Source organism: Heloderma suspectum, chromosome 9, assembly GCF_057233095.1.
Source record: "Heloderma suspectum isolate Gila_16-S chromosome 9, 16-S_ref, whole genome shotgun sequence".
NCBI lineage: Eukaryota > Metazoa > Chordata > Lepidosauria > Squamata > Helodermatidae > Heloderma > Heloderma suspectum.
In genome coordinates this window covers 4,397,072-4,411,868 of record NC_139466.1, presented here as the reverse complement: position 1 = coordinate 4,411,868, position 14,797 = coordinate 4,397,072, and the positions used below count along the sequence as shown (strand labels likewise).

At 42.8% G+C, this 14,797-nt stretch overlaps 1 protein-coding gene across 1 annotated transcript in view; it reads right to left on the bottom strand.

Moving 5' to 3' along the window:
• STK26 (serine/threonine kinase 26) overlaps positions 1-14,797 on the bottom strand; it is a 41,914-nt gene that overhangs the window by 6,451 nt on the left and 20,666 nt on the right. The window contains exons 3-9 of the mRNA XM_084813575.1: positions 13,456-13,686; positions 8,583-8,639; positions 6,374-6,482; positions 6,119-6,276; positions 5,078-5,263; positions 3,855-4,003; positions 1,242-1,335 (exon numbers count right to left, since the gene is read on the bottom strand). Of these exons, the coding sequence (XP_084669701.1) occupies positions 1,242-1,335; positions 3,855-4,003; positions 5,078-5,263; positions 6,119-6,276; positions 6,374-6,482; positions 8,583-8,639; positions 13,456-13,686 (984 nt within the window). The remainder of the gene's footprint in view (positions 1-1,241; positions 1,336-3,854; positions 4,004-5,077; positions 5,264-6,118; positions 6,277-6,373; positions 6,483-8,582; positions 8,640-13,455; positions 13,687-14,797) is intronic.

The window sequence follows — 14,797 nt, the reverse complement described above, 5'->3', positions numbered from 1 at the left end:
ATTATCTCCAAATCAGGGAAACGTGGCCAAACCTATTTGAGACAACTCTATCAATGTATCCTCCTCTCAATAATTTTTACAATAGGACCCAGAGAGGGCAACTCTCTGGCACACACCCAGAGAGGCAACTGCCTGTCAGGAGACTGCATGACAACGCAATCTCTGGGTGCACAATAGACTTTGTTGCCTTTATTGGGTTGCCAGTAGCCACAACTTCATAGCAGGCTTGCAACTACCTAGAGGTAAATTCAGCCAGTACTTCTTCATGCAAGCTGGAACGTGTGCTTGGATCCAGATGAGAGGACTAAATGCAAAGAAGCTCTTCCGCTCACTGAAGGACACCTCTGCATTATTTATTTTAATAATGTATATCCTGATTCTCTTTATCAAAATAAGCTCCAAAGTGGCTGACAACATGAAGCCAATAAAACAAAACACTAAATATAAGATTACAAAATGACTTGCTTCATGAGCCAGAACTATGGGTTAAATAACCCATAGTCAGCCGTGGCAGCACCAGAGTGAGCGAGGTACCACCTGTGCGCTTGGCGCTTCCGCTTTACTTCTGGTTTTGCGGGATCGCTTGCTGTCGTGATGTGCCGTGACTCTGAGTTGTTTAACCCTGAACAACCCAGAGTGCCAGGTTTGTACATCATGACAGCAACCCAGGAATGGGGCATTCCAGGGTTGTTTGCAAAGCCAGATGTAAAGTGGGTGCGATGAGCACATGGGAGGCGGTGTGCTCACTCGCTCCTACTATACTCTGGCAGTTCATGGGTTGAACAACCCAGGAATTGCCATTACGTGCAAACCAGGTCACTATGAAGCAAAGACCCAACTCCTTTTGCGCCAATCGTGGCGTACACAACCCCAATAACTAAAGTGATCAAAAGACAGCAGTCAGTGACTTTCAGAGCAGGGTTAGTGAACATGTGCGACATGAACCCCAGTAATTCTTCACTGCAATCAACAAACTGGAATCCTGAGAACCCCAGCCTTCAATAATAATATTAATGCTAAACCTTAATTCTCATAATTGCACAGGTTAAGTGTGAATATGGGATGGCTAATGTTTCCCATGGAACAGTTTGCCCGCCCTGATCTATAGTCAGTACTACCAGACAGCTATAATGAGGGGGAAAGGGACATTTGACTCTGCTTCACAAGCACCAAGGGTTAGCGGTCTGCCTGAAACAGTTTCCAAGGAGTTGAGAATATAAAGAGATTCTGGCTGGACGTACTGTTCCGTTCTGCAGTTTCTTGGCATCTGGCTTCTTCCGAACTGTAGTAAAACTCCACTCTGGGTGAGAATTGTTCTCCTTGTTGCTAGACTCGCTAATGGGCAAGGGGAAAAAAATGACCAAAGTTTTAGAGAACTCTGCTTCTACACCATGGGCTGCCCAAGTTAAAACCCTTCAGTATCATACATGTTAACTAAAAAGGCCTATACCAGGGGTCACCAACCTTTTTGGACCCATGGGCACATTTGAGAAACTGCTGTGGGCACAACCCAAAAATGGCTCCCATGGAGGATGTGGCTAGTGACAGAATGGCTGCTGTGGGGGCCTGGCTAGTCAAGAGATGGTAGGGGGAGAGAAACAGCAAGGCTAGAGGCTGCGAGGGAGGGGGAAATGGAAGGAGTTGCTTCCTGGCCTGCCCAATCTTCTTCCATCCACATAAACCTTTGCTTACTCTCTGTCTCTCCACTTCCAGGCTCTAGCCTCACCATTTCTTTCCCCCAACTCCTTTCCTCACTATTTCTCTTCCTTCCCTGTTCCTAGCCTTCTTTCTCTCCCTTCTTAGCCTTGCTCTTTCTCTTCCACTCAACTCTTTTTCTCTTCACTCCCAGTCTCTTTCCACTCCCAGGCTCTAGCCTCGCTTTTTCTCCCCTCCACCACCACCTCTTTACCTCGCTGTTTCCCCCTACTCCTGGCCTCACTCTTTCTCTCCCCTCTGCCTCCGTCCCCTTTGCCTTGCTTTCTCTTTTCTGACCACTGAACAGCGGCAAGTTCAGGAACAGGAAGCAGAACCTGGCACCTTAACATTTTTCAATGTTTTTTTTTTTCAATGGGGCACTGAGTGAAAAGCTTTGCGGGTACCATTGGAGCTGCCCCTGGGTGCCACACTGGGGCCCCCTGGCCTATACAGTGCAAATCCTACATGGTTTGTGTCTTGCTAAAAGAGACATTGAAATATACAGGACAAGAAAGAAATACTATTTCCAAACCTCACTCCCCCTACCCCCAATTTTAGACTATGTATTTTAAAAGGCACAATCAAATGCCACATGTACTATCATCAGCCACTTCCAGGTTCCTTTCGACTTATCATAAATGCATTAACTAGTTTACAGCAGCATCTGGGGCCTCTTCCATCTGTAGTGGGAGGGGCAGCACAACATTAAAGAAAATGCAGGATGCCATTCATAGCCCCATGAGGTCAATGGCAAAAGTCACACAGATCATTTTGCAGGTGAGTGACTGCTTTTCTTGTAGGCATACAATCCCCAAATGATGCATCTAATATATAAGAAAAACAGAATTATGTAGGAACCTGGAAGTATTTCAGATCAAGGCAGAATGCAGAAATGAATGGGACACAACCATACAAGTATGTCACAAACCCCCCACAATCAATGTGGAGCTGTGGGATAAGTGAGAGACACAGGTTCACTTAAGAAATTCAGAAGGTGATGAACAAAATCTCTCCCTCTCAACCGAATCCTACCCCACCTTCCTATGGGAATGAACACATGGAAGTTAAAAATGAAGTAAGATCCAGGATCCACAAACGCCCATGTGTGTTGTACAAATGCTTATTTGTACAACACACAATATTTAAATATTTATATGCTATATTCTCTGCTGTTCACAAACCGTTCAAAATGCCTTACAATAATGACACACAGTCCACTAGAGCCTAGGATGAGGACATTAACAGTCCATTGCTCAAGTCATTATGACATTTAAACATACAGCTGAAATCTAGAATTTAAACTTCCAGAATTTCAATGGCTGCAAATTGGTCTCTTCACATGACTTTTTAGTTTGCCTCCAAGAAGCATTTAGAATCAAGAGTGCTGCTCATGTTACAGTGCCAGGTGTCGGCAATTGCACTTGCCATGGCAAATGTGGCACTGCCCTCTGCTGAGCATGACAAGCAACAAGCCTTCCTTTCAACGTCAAAGCTGCAGAGGGCGGCAGGGATTGCCTTGGCATCTGTGCAGTGATCCCTGGACCTCTTCCTTTGGTGGTGATGGGGGCAGGGCAACAATCCCTGCCCCTTCCCCAGCTCCAAGGTCAGAAGCAAGCCTGGAGCATGGTTTGGCAGCTGTGTGGACAAGTCACCTAGAGTGCCTTGACCATGCAGGGCCAAACCAGCACACACACGCCCTAACTTTTCCTGCTCTGGGAAAGGAAGGGGGGATTCCTGGCTGGTGCTCTGAGTCCCACTAATAAGCAGGCACTGAAGCCTGCGCAGTCCTCACCTCTTTTCCGGCAGGAGAGTCGTGGTGCCTACTTCATCAGCCATTGCTTGGCAGAACGGCGCCAAGCTTCTCCTCAGAGCATTGGTCATAGGCTCCCTGCCTCTCTTTCCCACAGGAAAAATGGGGGGTCAGGGTGGGCACCTTCCTTGCCTGTTGGGTGGAGGCATTTGTCTCCATCAAGCTGGCAGGGTGGAGGATTCTGGTGGCCACAATTTTTGGCTTGTTTAGCAAAGCAGCCAAAAATTGTAGACCGCTGGTGCCCATTCCAAAAGAAGATTACAAGAGCTGAACTCTACCCTAGCCACAAAATCACACAAGCCGAGTCCTTCAACTCCTCCCCCGGCAAACAATCCAAAATAAAACTTACGAATCGGAACCATCAGAATCTGTTTCATCACTACTGTGTCCTTCTGCTTTCCATCTCTTAAATCTATCAATAAGCTCTGTCAGGTAAGACGTCTTCTTGGCATTTTTCAGAATGAATTTGTGCTTTAGGAGTTCTTTTGCTGTCGGACGCTGTAAGAGCCACAAAGTGTCTATTTGTTTTCACGCACAATTTAAAGTGGTCATTACTTTTACATTCCTAAATGGCTTGAACCCAGGATACCCAAGGGACCATCTCCTTCCACACCAGCTAGCCCTAAGATCTGCTGGTGAGGCTCTTCTTTCTGTCTCAATGTCGGCCAAAGTATGGCTGCTTTGTATGTGGGAGCAGGCCACAAGTCTGCTCCTATATTATGGAACTGCCTATCTTGGGAGATCTATTTGGCCCCCCTTTCTGTGTTTTCGAATGCCTGGACTTTTAAAAAATTCCAGCAGGCCTCTGACCTGCCAGTTTGAGGATTCTTTAGTGGCTGGCCTGCTGATTTTTAGGCTGGTTTTATTTGTTTTTATTGCTGTCTATTTTTGTTATCATTGTTTAATTAATTTGTTGGATTTTATTGTTTTTTAATCTGTTGCAAGGTGCCCTGAGCAACATAGATGCAGTAGAAGGGTAGGATATAAATGTTTGTAATAAAATGAATAAGCTTCTTTCCACTCTGCCGCTCCAGGAGCTCTGAGTAACCCCCAAACCCTTGCATATTCTTATACCAACATACATTAGGCCAATAAAAGTTATCTTGTTTGCTGTAACAACTGCCTACATTAAACCCAAAGCAGGAATAAATATAAACCCAACACAAGTCACTGTGAAGCCTTTATTACAAGTTTCATCTGGGAACAGAGTCATCTGAACAAAACTGGTGCAAGGGCTGCAGGGAGTTTAAGCTTGGATGACCCTCTGGTCCCATCCAGATCTATGCATTCGTTAAATCAATAGAGCATGCTCCAACCATCCCCTTTGTTCTCACAGTACCCCAGATCAAATAGCAAAACATCAAAATGCACAGACTTATTCCATCCTGCTGCATTTTGTGTATTCTCTGAATACCTCCCTCGCTTCTTACTGAGGGGTATCGAATGCCTCAAAATCCCACAGATGATCTAAAGTAATTCATTTCACTCATTCTTGCTTTTTGTTATGCAGAACGGACAACACTAAAAGCATCCAGATTTCTAAACTCTGAGGTAGTTAAGAGTAACACTCACAAAAGTTGGGTCCTTATTCAGACATGCGTCAATAAACTCTTTAAAGGGTTTGCTGAAGTCTCCTATTAGGGTTGGAGGGTTGTTTTTGGGAATGAGAAAGAGAACTCTCATTGGATGCATGTCCGAGTTGGGAGGCTCTCCTTTGGCCAGTTCGATAGCAGTGATTCCCAATGACCAAATATCAGCCTGTGGGCAAAGGAAAGAGAAGTGCCAGCTTTTTTGAATAGCAAAGTGGTAACAAGAACAATGATTTTTCAATCACAGGCTGCAGGTTTTAAATTGAAATGAAATGGTGCACACACCACACAGAAAACAGGGTCTTTGTGCTCTGAGGGTACTGGCACACACGGAGAAGTGCTTGTCTGTATGATGCTGGGTGTACTCTTTCAGTAGCAACTTTAAGCCCAGTTACTGACAAACTGTCTTCAGCTTGATATCCTTTGCGGTCATGCTTATGACAAATTGTGGAAGTGCTCGCTCAGGAAAAAAACAGATGGGTGTGATTATGCTGTGTGAAACAGAGCCCAACAGGAAGCCAAGAAAAGAAACTATTATAGCTCTGAAGTGAAGGAAGAGGAAAGTCTGTAGCTTCTGCAACCCAACAACCATGTATGCAAGTTTGCACATGATCCTTCTGGTTACAGATTGCTTGAGCTTTTTGGAGGATAGCATAGCATTCTTTGTTTATATGCTTTTGGGCATGGAAAGGAGAGAAGCTGAAGCTCACTGAGCATAGGAGGACAAAAGCCAGAAGCAAGCAGGAACATGTGCCAGGGCTCTGTTAGTGCTTAAACTCACATGAAGACCCCCGCTGGTTTTCACACTCCACACAATTCTGGGCTTTTCATCTACAATAATCAGGGCTAGAAACTTACTCTTGAAGATTAAACAGATGCACAAAAGCTCACATTGCCAAGTTGACATATAGCTATCAGAGTCTGCATTTGGGGCCATGTTATACACTCTGTGGTACAATTCTGGTCAAACCACACAAAGGTGAACAAATCACTCCCAGGCACAAACCAATTACAAGGGTCTTACTTTTGAGTCATAGGCTGATTGCTGAATGACTTCAGGGGCCATCCAAAACGGTGTGCCTACAAAGGTGTTCCTCTTAATCTGCGTATCCGTCAGTTGCCCTGCAACTCCAAAATCTGCAAGCTTAACATCTCCTTGCTCTGACAACAACACGTTGGCAGCTTGAAGGGAGGAGAAAGTTGAAAACAATTTTTAAAAAGAAGGGGCTGAAGTGCTTTAAGGGGTCCTGCCCTCACCCTTGTTTAAATGTATACACACCTTTTATATCTCTGTGGATTTTCTTCTCTGAATGGAGATAATCAAGACCTTTCAAGATTTCCTTTAGCATTGTAGCAATCTGGAACTCATCAAAAGGGCCGGCACGGAGCTTTAGAGAAAGTAAGCATATTTCATAAGATTTTTGTTAAATTCTGGCCTTCACCATTTGTTAAGACACATTTGCCAAATTGTGCCTTAACAAATGTCAAATATAATTTATTACCAAGAAAACATCCACTACAGCATGGGGAACCTGTGACCATCCACATGTTGTTGGACTCCAACTTCCATCATCAGCCCCAGCCAGCATGGCCCATGGTCTGGGGTGATGGGAGTTGGGAGTCCAATGGTGTTTAGAGGGCCGCAGGTTCCCCACCCCTGCACTAGAGCAAGATTTAGTGAGATCAGTGAGAGCACCTATCATTCAATGTGGGAATAACCCAGCACATTACGTATGCGCCATGCCCTCCATTAGCACTAGCATACACTGCCACTCCTTACAGACAACCAGGCTACGAGGATCTAGGTTGGTGTTCACAGCAGCTTGTCACCTGCAGGTCCCTTCTATCACCAACAAGGACCGATTTGCACATATACTTAGATCACTGGGCAACACATCACTTGTGAACCTGCAGCAGAACACACGTGCCAATAACGCTGCAAAGTATTGTTTGAAGTGATGTAATCTGTGATGCCTAATGAACACTGGCCTTTTAAAACATATCATGTTTGGCGCTGCAGTTAGAGCAATATATACACACGTGTGAATGTACCCCAGCTCTCTTGAAATCTGCTTCTGTAGCCACAACTGAAAACTGCAGCACAAGTTACTACTTAAGAGCAGCTAGTCATTTTTTGCCTTTCTAGATTCCATTCTGAGAGGAGCAGAAGGTCTGGACTGAATGGTAGTTGTGTGAAAGACCTGTGCACAGAGGAGACTACTCATAAGCAGGTGCTGAAATTCTAGTGGGACGAAGCCACAGTTTGCTATGAAGCTTGCAAAAAGGTAATAAAGCTCAGCGCTAATAATATTTTAGGATCTCATAAGCGTAAACACTGAGCAATATTATCTTACAGGAAAAGGGTGGGTCTCCTGTACAGGATTGTGGTGGAGCTGGACTGGGGGATAGGGGAAAACCACACATCACCACCCAAAGCTATTTGCTTTTTTAGTCCCTCCTATGCTGCTTCATGAACACTGCATTTGTCATAAGCAATGGGCCCTTTCATGGTTTAAATTCAAACTGCCAAAAATGGAAAAGCCAGGTCAGTTTTAACACTGAATAGTAACTGTGCTTTAGTTCCACAGTATACTCCCAGGAACTGTTTCCAAGAGAAACATTTTTGCGTATATAAAGCTGATTAAACATCCCACCTTTCATTTTATTAACGGTACCTTTTTTTGATGGCAACACTAAAAAGCAGAAGGTATTGTACACTTTATTCTAGTATGCCATTTTTTAAGGCACAAGGCAAAAAACCTGCAACCAAGCTCATGTCTACAACTAGACGTAAGGTACACTGTAGTCACAGCATCAACAGAAGTGCTGTGTGACAAGAGTCAGATTGCACCAGCAGAATGCATGCTTGACTTGGACGAAGGACTTCTGATCTCTGCCCAGGCACTGACTCGCTTGGGAATCTCAGTCAAAATTGCAACCTCTAAGCCTGTTACCCATCTACAAATGGAAGCAATAGTTGCCCAACTGACATGATTCTTGCAAAGAGAATTCTTGCGAAGAGAAGTGAGAGAATATGTATATTAAATTTATTATGGATATTAATTTACAAAGTAGTAACAAAATGACAGCTCCCTCCCCCAGAGGAACTTGCAAATTAAAATCTCTAGATAGATTCTAGAAAAACATACATAACACTCTGAACACTAATGTGCTATAAAAACCTATAATAGTGTATTAAGACAATCAGCAGTCTCCAGAGTCCAGATTTCAGTATTCTGTGAGCAGATAATTAAACTCAGATGTAGACTTCTAGTGTAAAGAATGCCTGGAACCTACACCCTTTTCCAGACATGGATACTTACACTTCTTGAAGATAGGAGTATGCTTACTTAAAAAGCTACAAAAAGCAGCAACTGAGATAAATAGCAACTCATGATTTGTTAAGAAATGAAATTGCTCTCCCAGCAGTAAAAATGGGTAAGCTAACATTAGAAAACAAAAAAGCCATAAATAATTAGAATACTTACTAGATCCAGTGCTGATCCCCCACCTAAGTATTCCATTATTATCCATAATTTTGTGCCCTAAAAGTGAATACAGATCAAGTGTTAGACTTTTCAAGAAGTCAATGTACTCTTCCCTAACAGGACAGACAACTCTTTGACTGGGTTCACATAATCATGGAGGGAAAATAAGCCACGGTGGTTTATCTTCCCTCCCCGCAGGTGCCAGACACATAATTACTCTCACCAGGCACAGGTTTTCGTGTTGTCCAAACCCGGTCAGGGTGGGTGGTTCGGGTGGTTTACAAATCGTCCTAAAACCCATGGCTTGTTCTAGGGTTTCAGGGTGGTTTGTAAACAACCCTATCCAGCCACCCTTGCTGGGTCTGGATATGACAACAACCTGTGCCTGGTGAGAGTAACTATGCTAATCATGCGACTCATCACCAGCTTGCGCAGGGAAGGAAAATAACTCACTATGGTGTATTTTCCTTCCATGATCGTACAAACCCACCCTTTGGATCAACCCATCTTATCACCAAGTCCACAGGCAAGCAAAACTCACACCCCACACTTGGTAGGTGCGAGTTGGGCAGGAGGAGATGCAGACAGAGATGGAGTCATAGTGCTAGTTCCTGTTGCACAAGTTCAATTAGTGTACTTGGTACCCTGTTCTTCAGTCCCCAAAGGGCCTTCCAGAGTGGCTTAAGTCATGTCCATTGTGAAATACCCTTAAGAGGGGGACCAAGCTAAAGTAGCAAAGAAGCGGGGGTAGTGTGCAAGAGGTATTTGGAGACAGAAGAGACCTGGGCAGGATAATTGTGTGGGAGGGGAGAAAAACTTTCCTTCAGGCTTTCCATCAATTGTTAATTATCTTCCCATTGCCTGGTAGGGAAAAAAAACTACCATCACGACAGATAGAGAGAATTGTCTCTCCTTAAATGGATATCGTCCATGCCAGGTTAAGGCTATTGGCTTCGTAGCCTAATGGGCAAATTCACACATTCAGACTGTTCGTATTGCCTTCAAGCACCTCCAAGCCCGTGCCCTGTTTGGAATGTTTGCCTGAGGTGACACGATCCAAAGACGGATGATGACTGATGCTAGCACTTCATTATGTTTCATCCTCCTGAATGTGTGAATTACTATCATCACAATAATAATGTAATGAACACTTCACTTAAGGATCACAGCAACTGTTTCCTCCGTACACACATAGATCCTCCCCCTGTCAAGGGTGTCATTATATGCCTGTGTCCCAGGAAAACTCCTTTCATTCCTAGGAAGGAATCAAAAACCCAACCTCAACAAATGGGCATAAGGACAAATCCACATCCCATCATACTCCCTAACTAAGAAAGTCAAAACCTACGATATGTAAGCAGATTGAATAGATCACATCTACTCAGGACAGTGAAGGCTATTCAAGTCAATTTTATTTTTTCAGGCTAAAAATAAGCCAAGCATTTAAATCACTAACAGCCTTTGGTGTTGTAACAAAGCCATCCATTTTACACATATTAAATAAGATTTCTGACATTAGGATGTTGATTTATTTCATAATACTGACAGTCATGTTTGCAATGGTTTCACCAAAAGCAGTTTTCCCAAAGCATTGTTCACATTCTGGGAAAAGCGAACAATCATTTACTGAAGCCATTATGAAGACAATTTTAAGGAACAGTTTAAAAAATCAATTTTGGAAAAGACCACAGCCTGCAGTCCAGACAGCGACTAAAAGAAAATAGCTATGTGGTTAGTAGAATATTTATTTATAAGTTATAAGATTATAGCTATAAGATTACTGGAACAATATCTGTTGTTCACAGCATACAAGCTGTTACATTACAAAGAATATTACTTCTGAGTGAGGAGATCGCCTTAAGCCCTTGCCTGCAAATTCTTTTAGAACTATGGAGGTGTTTTTATTATTATTGTCAGTATCATGATGATGATGATGAATGAAGTGCCTAGTGTGGTGGTAATGAAGAGGCTCTTTTGCTGATTTAGTTAGGCTGAAACTTTGTCCCAGCAAAGTTGTTCATGATACAAGTCCTTAACACAAGGATTCCCCTTTGGAAACAGTGGAGGTTTTCCTAGATCCATTGCATTCCCTGGATGCTCAGGTGGTGGTGGTTGCTTGGCTTCAGTCATCCATGTTTCGGTTATCTCCTGACTGGATTACTATAATGCACTCTACATGGGCTGCCTTTGAAGACAGTCCGGGAATTTCAAATGCTTCAAAATGCAGAGGCCAGACTTTTGTTTGGCATTCACAGGTCAGAACATATAATTCTGATCTTATGTCAGTTCCACTGGCTTCCTATTTGCTTCTGAGCTCAATTCAAAGTGCTAGTTCTAACCTTTAAAGCCTCCCATACAGGTCTGCCCAGGAATTAATTTCAGAGGCTTTGCTCTTGGTGCGATTTCAGGAGATCTGGCAAATGAGCGCAATGTAGGATCTTTCCTGTGGTGGTACCACTACTTTGGAATGCTCTGCCAACTGAAATTTGTCAGGCTCCTCCTTCTGTCTCTTTTGCCAGAAAATAAAGCCACTTTTATTTTAATAGGCTTTTAACATGTGGTTTTATTGCTGCCAGTTTTAATGCATATCATCTTTTACCTTTGCTGCTGTTATGGAATATATACATAAATGAATAAGAGCTACATTTTTATTTCCCCTTCCCACTGCTTGAGCATCCAGCCTGAGAAAAAGGTCTGCACATCTCAAAAGCTTGCATACTTCACTGTGAATACTAACTGATCCTAACAAAAAGGTACTTTAATCTCTTCAAACAGTGCTCTGATCACAACAGTTTTATCACTCAAGATATTTGCATCTAAGCCAACTGTAATGTTTATATAGCTGAGGGACTGTCAGCTTTCAGATTTCTCTTTCCAGATGAAGAGATCCATGTCATGTGAAAGCGTGATTACTCTTATAGTGGGGACATTGGTCTAACAGAAAATTCTACACTTGGTACTGCTTGCTCTCTGCACCCAGTTGGTAATTCCAAATAAAGGTTTGTCAGCAATTTTCAGATCAAGGTCCCCACCTAAGGCTGAGTTTTAAACCGATGACATTTTTTGAACACAGACTGGAATCTGAGCACAACTGAACAAGCAAATCAAAGTGCAGGATATCCATGCTCCAAGTCCAGGCACTGAACAGAGAATACTTTGTTGAGAACCATGAAAGATTACAGACTGCATTTATACCATGAGGGTTTGTTCCAATGGTCAAAAATCAGGACGAAAGGCATTTGCTACTTTTAGCGCCTTTCACAAAGCCCAACTGTGCCAGGAAGAAAAACCTGCAATAGGCACTCATTTTCGGGCAAACAGTGTGGTCACACAGATACCTTTGGATGGTTAGAGTGTGATTTGGAAAGGCCTACACAGCAGAAAAGAATAAAGTACTGTGTTTTTCCAATCATGCCTTAAAGAAATCGCTCCTACAAAGTGTAACTGGGTGTGTATAGTATTTGCCTAGGCATCCAAGGACACTCCTCACTAGTTGCTACAGGCCAAGAAAATATACTGTGTGCAGCATAGAGGACGCCGTCACATTCTTGAATCCCTAGCATGAGGCAGACGCAATTCTGGTTGTGTGGAGCATGACATTTATTTATTTATTTATTGCATTTATACCCCGCCTTTCTTCCTCTTGCAAGGAACCCAAGGCGGCTTACATTATCCTCCTCCTCCTCTCCATTTTATCCTCACAACAACAACCCTGTGAGGTGGGTTGGGCTGAGAGTCTGTGACTGGCCCAAAGTCACCCAGCGATCACATAATTTAAGTGATAAATAAAAATCTTTTACATTGTAACTCCTGCAGACTATTCCACAGTGAAGTATGCAAGCTTTTGAGATGTGCACACCTTTTTCTCAGAATGGATGCTCAAGCAGTGGAAAGGGGAAATAAAAATGTAGTCTTATTCATTTATGCAATAACATAATATAAAACTTTTAAAAGTTTAAAACCACAGTATAAAACTAAAATAAAAACCTGCAGCGGTGTCAAGAACAATAAAAACTGGGAAAATAAAAAGGACTTCACCTAGTGACGAGAAGACCACAACATAAGCACCAGGTGAACCTCTCTGGGGAGGGCATTCCAAAACTGAAAAGGACCTCTCCTTAGTAGCCAGCTGCCTCACTTCATATGGAGGGGGCTCCCAGAGAAGGGCCTCTGAGGACGATCTTGGAGTCCAGGCAGGAGTATATTGGAGGCCATGGTCCTTCAGGAAAACTGACCCCAAGTCCTTTAAGTCTTTGAAAGGTAATACTAGCACTTAATTGGTCTCAGAAATGGACTGGAAGCCAGCACAGATCACAAAGCACCGGCATAATATGTTCATATTGACCAATCCCTGTAAATGAACTCGCTGCCCTATTTTGGACCCACTGAAGCTTCCAAACTGTTTTCAAAGGCAGTATAACCTAAAACTCTTAAAACGTTTATCCCTTCCCCTTGTCCTGAGAGCCCCAATATGCTTTCCCCCACCTTTGTGGGGGACAAATGGTCTGGTGAAGGAATTCCACCCACCCTTAGGTTTAGCGTTATGTACAACTCAGTTCTATGTATTATAAAGTCAACAGAAATTACAAACAAGGAACAGACAGACAGGCAAACAAGTGGAGGGTCTCGAAGTTGAAATGCCTTTAGTATTTCTACTCACTCCAAAAATTTTGAGCATGAGTATCAAAAACACAATACAAACAACAAACTAAACTCAAATTCTATCCCTGACCTGCAAAATGTGCTATTTTGACAAAGACAAAAAAACCCTGACAACATTCTACATCTCAAGATGTGAATTTTGCTGCTTTCAAAAGCCATCAAAGACAAGACCGCATTTCCCCAGTAAACATGGAGCAAATGTATACATTACCTTTAAATAGGAGCCATAGTATTTTGTTACGTATGGGCTGTCACACTGGCTTAGAACAGTTATCTCCTGCTGGATGTCTTCTATTTCATCTTCTGCCTCCTCAAGGTCTATGATTTTTATTGCAACCACTTGTTGTGTCCGATTATCAATTCCTTTAAAGACTTCTCCAAATGAGCCTTTCCCAATGCGTTCTAGTTTTGTGAAAAGTTCTTCAGGGTCTGCTCTATGGTTCTGAAGAAAATGGGGGTGGGGTGGGGAGACACAAACACAATAATTAGCTCCATTTCTGTCTTGATTTTTATTTAAGATTCAGATCAGATTACAGATTTCAATTTCACATCAAAGGAAACACAACAACAGAGGGGAGAATATATGCTGGCAGTAGGGGTTCCATCCTGAAATTCTGCACCTAAGATATCCCACATTCTTGAAATTGGGACAATGAAGGGCAGGATCCCAAGTTGATGGTAAGAAATGCTTTTTACTTATTTCTCTGACGATGCGAATAAAAAGCCCCTACTTTTTAGTTTTTACAAAGCCAAAATTCTGCACAATTTACTGGTCCCCTTTGTTCATATTCCAATCTCTGATATTAGGTGACATAGATTTCTGAAACTCCATTATTAGCCTTCCCCAGCCTAGTACCCTCCAGATGTATTAGGACTACAACTCCCATCACCCAAGCCAGCATGAGCAATGGCTCTGCTAGCATGGGATGATGCGAATAGTAGTCCAAGACATCTAGAAGGCACCAGGTTGGGGAAGGCTGCTCTAGATAGCATTTCTAGTTATGGTCAACCAGTGCCACTGTTAAACTATGCTCAAGGGAAAACAGCAACAAAATAGAGTATTTATTTCATTTATGAGTTGCCTTATAACAAGGCTCTCAGGTAGACTTACATAATAATAAAAACAAACACAACAAAACCAACAGCATGACTTAAAACTAAAGAAACTGAAAGCAGCAGCAACTACATTTTAAATGTGGAAGATAAGGTAGCACAGAGAAGTACAATTTTAAAATGCAGCTTTAAAACCTATCTATAGGAGTAAAACAAGGAGCAAGAGAATAAAAAAGGTCTTTCTTTGGTGCTGGAAAGTCAACAAAGTCAGCGGCAGGCAGACCCCTCTAGGGAGGCCATTCCACAATTTGGGGGCCACCACAGAAAAAGTCCCAGTCACAAGTAGCCATCTGTGGAATCTCAATATGCAGGGGTACTCAGAACACAGCCTCAGATAACAATCAGGGTTTTGTAGGTTAAGATAAGCACTTTGAACTGCAACCAGAAACAAACCAGAAGCCAGTGGAGATGATACAACACTGGAATAATATGATCACAGC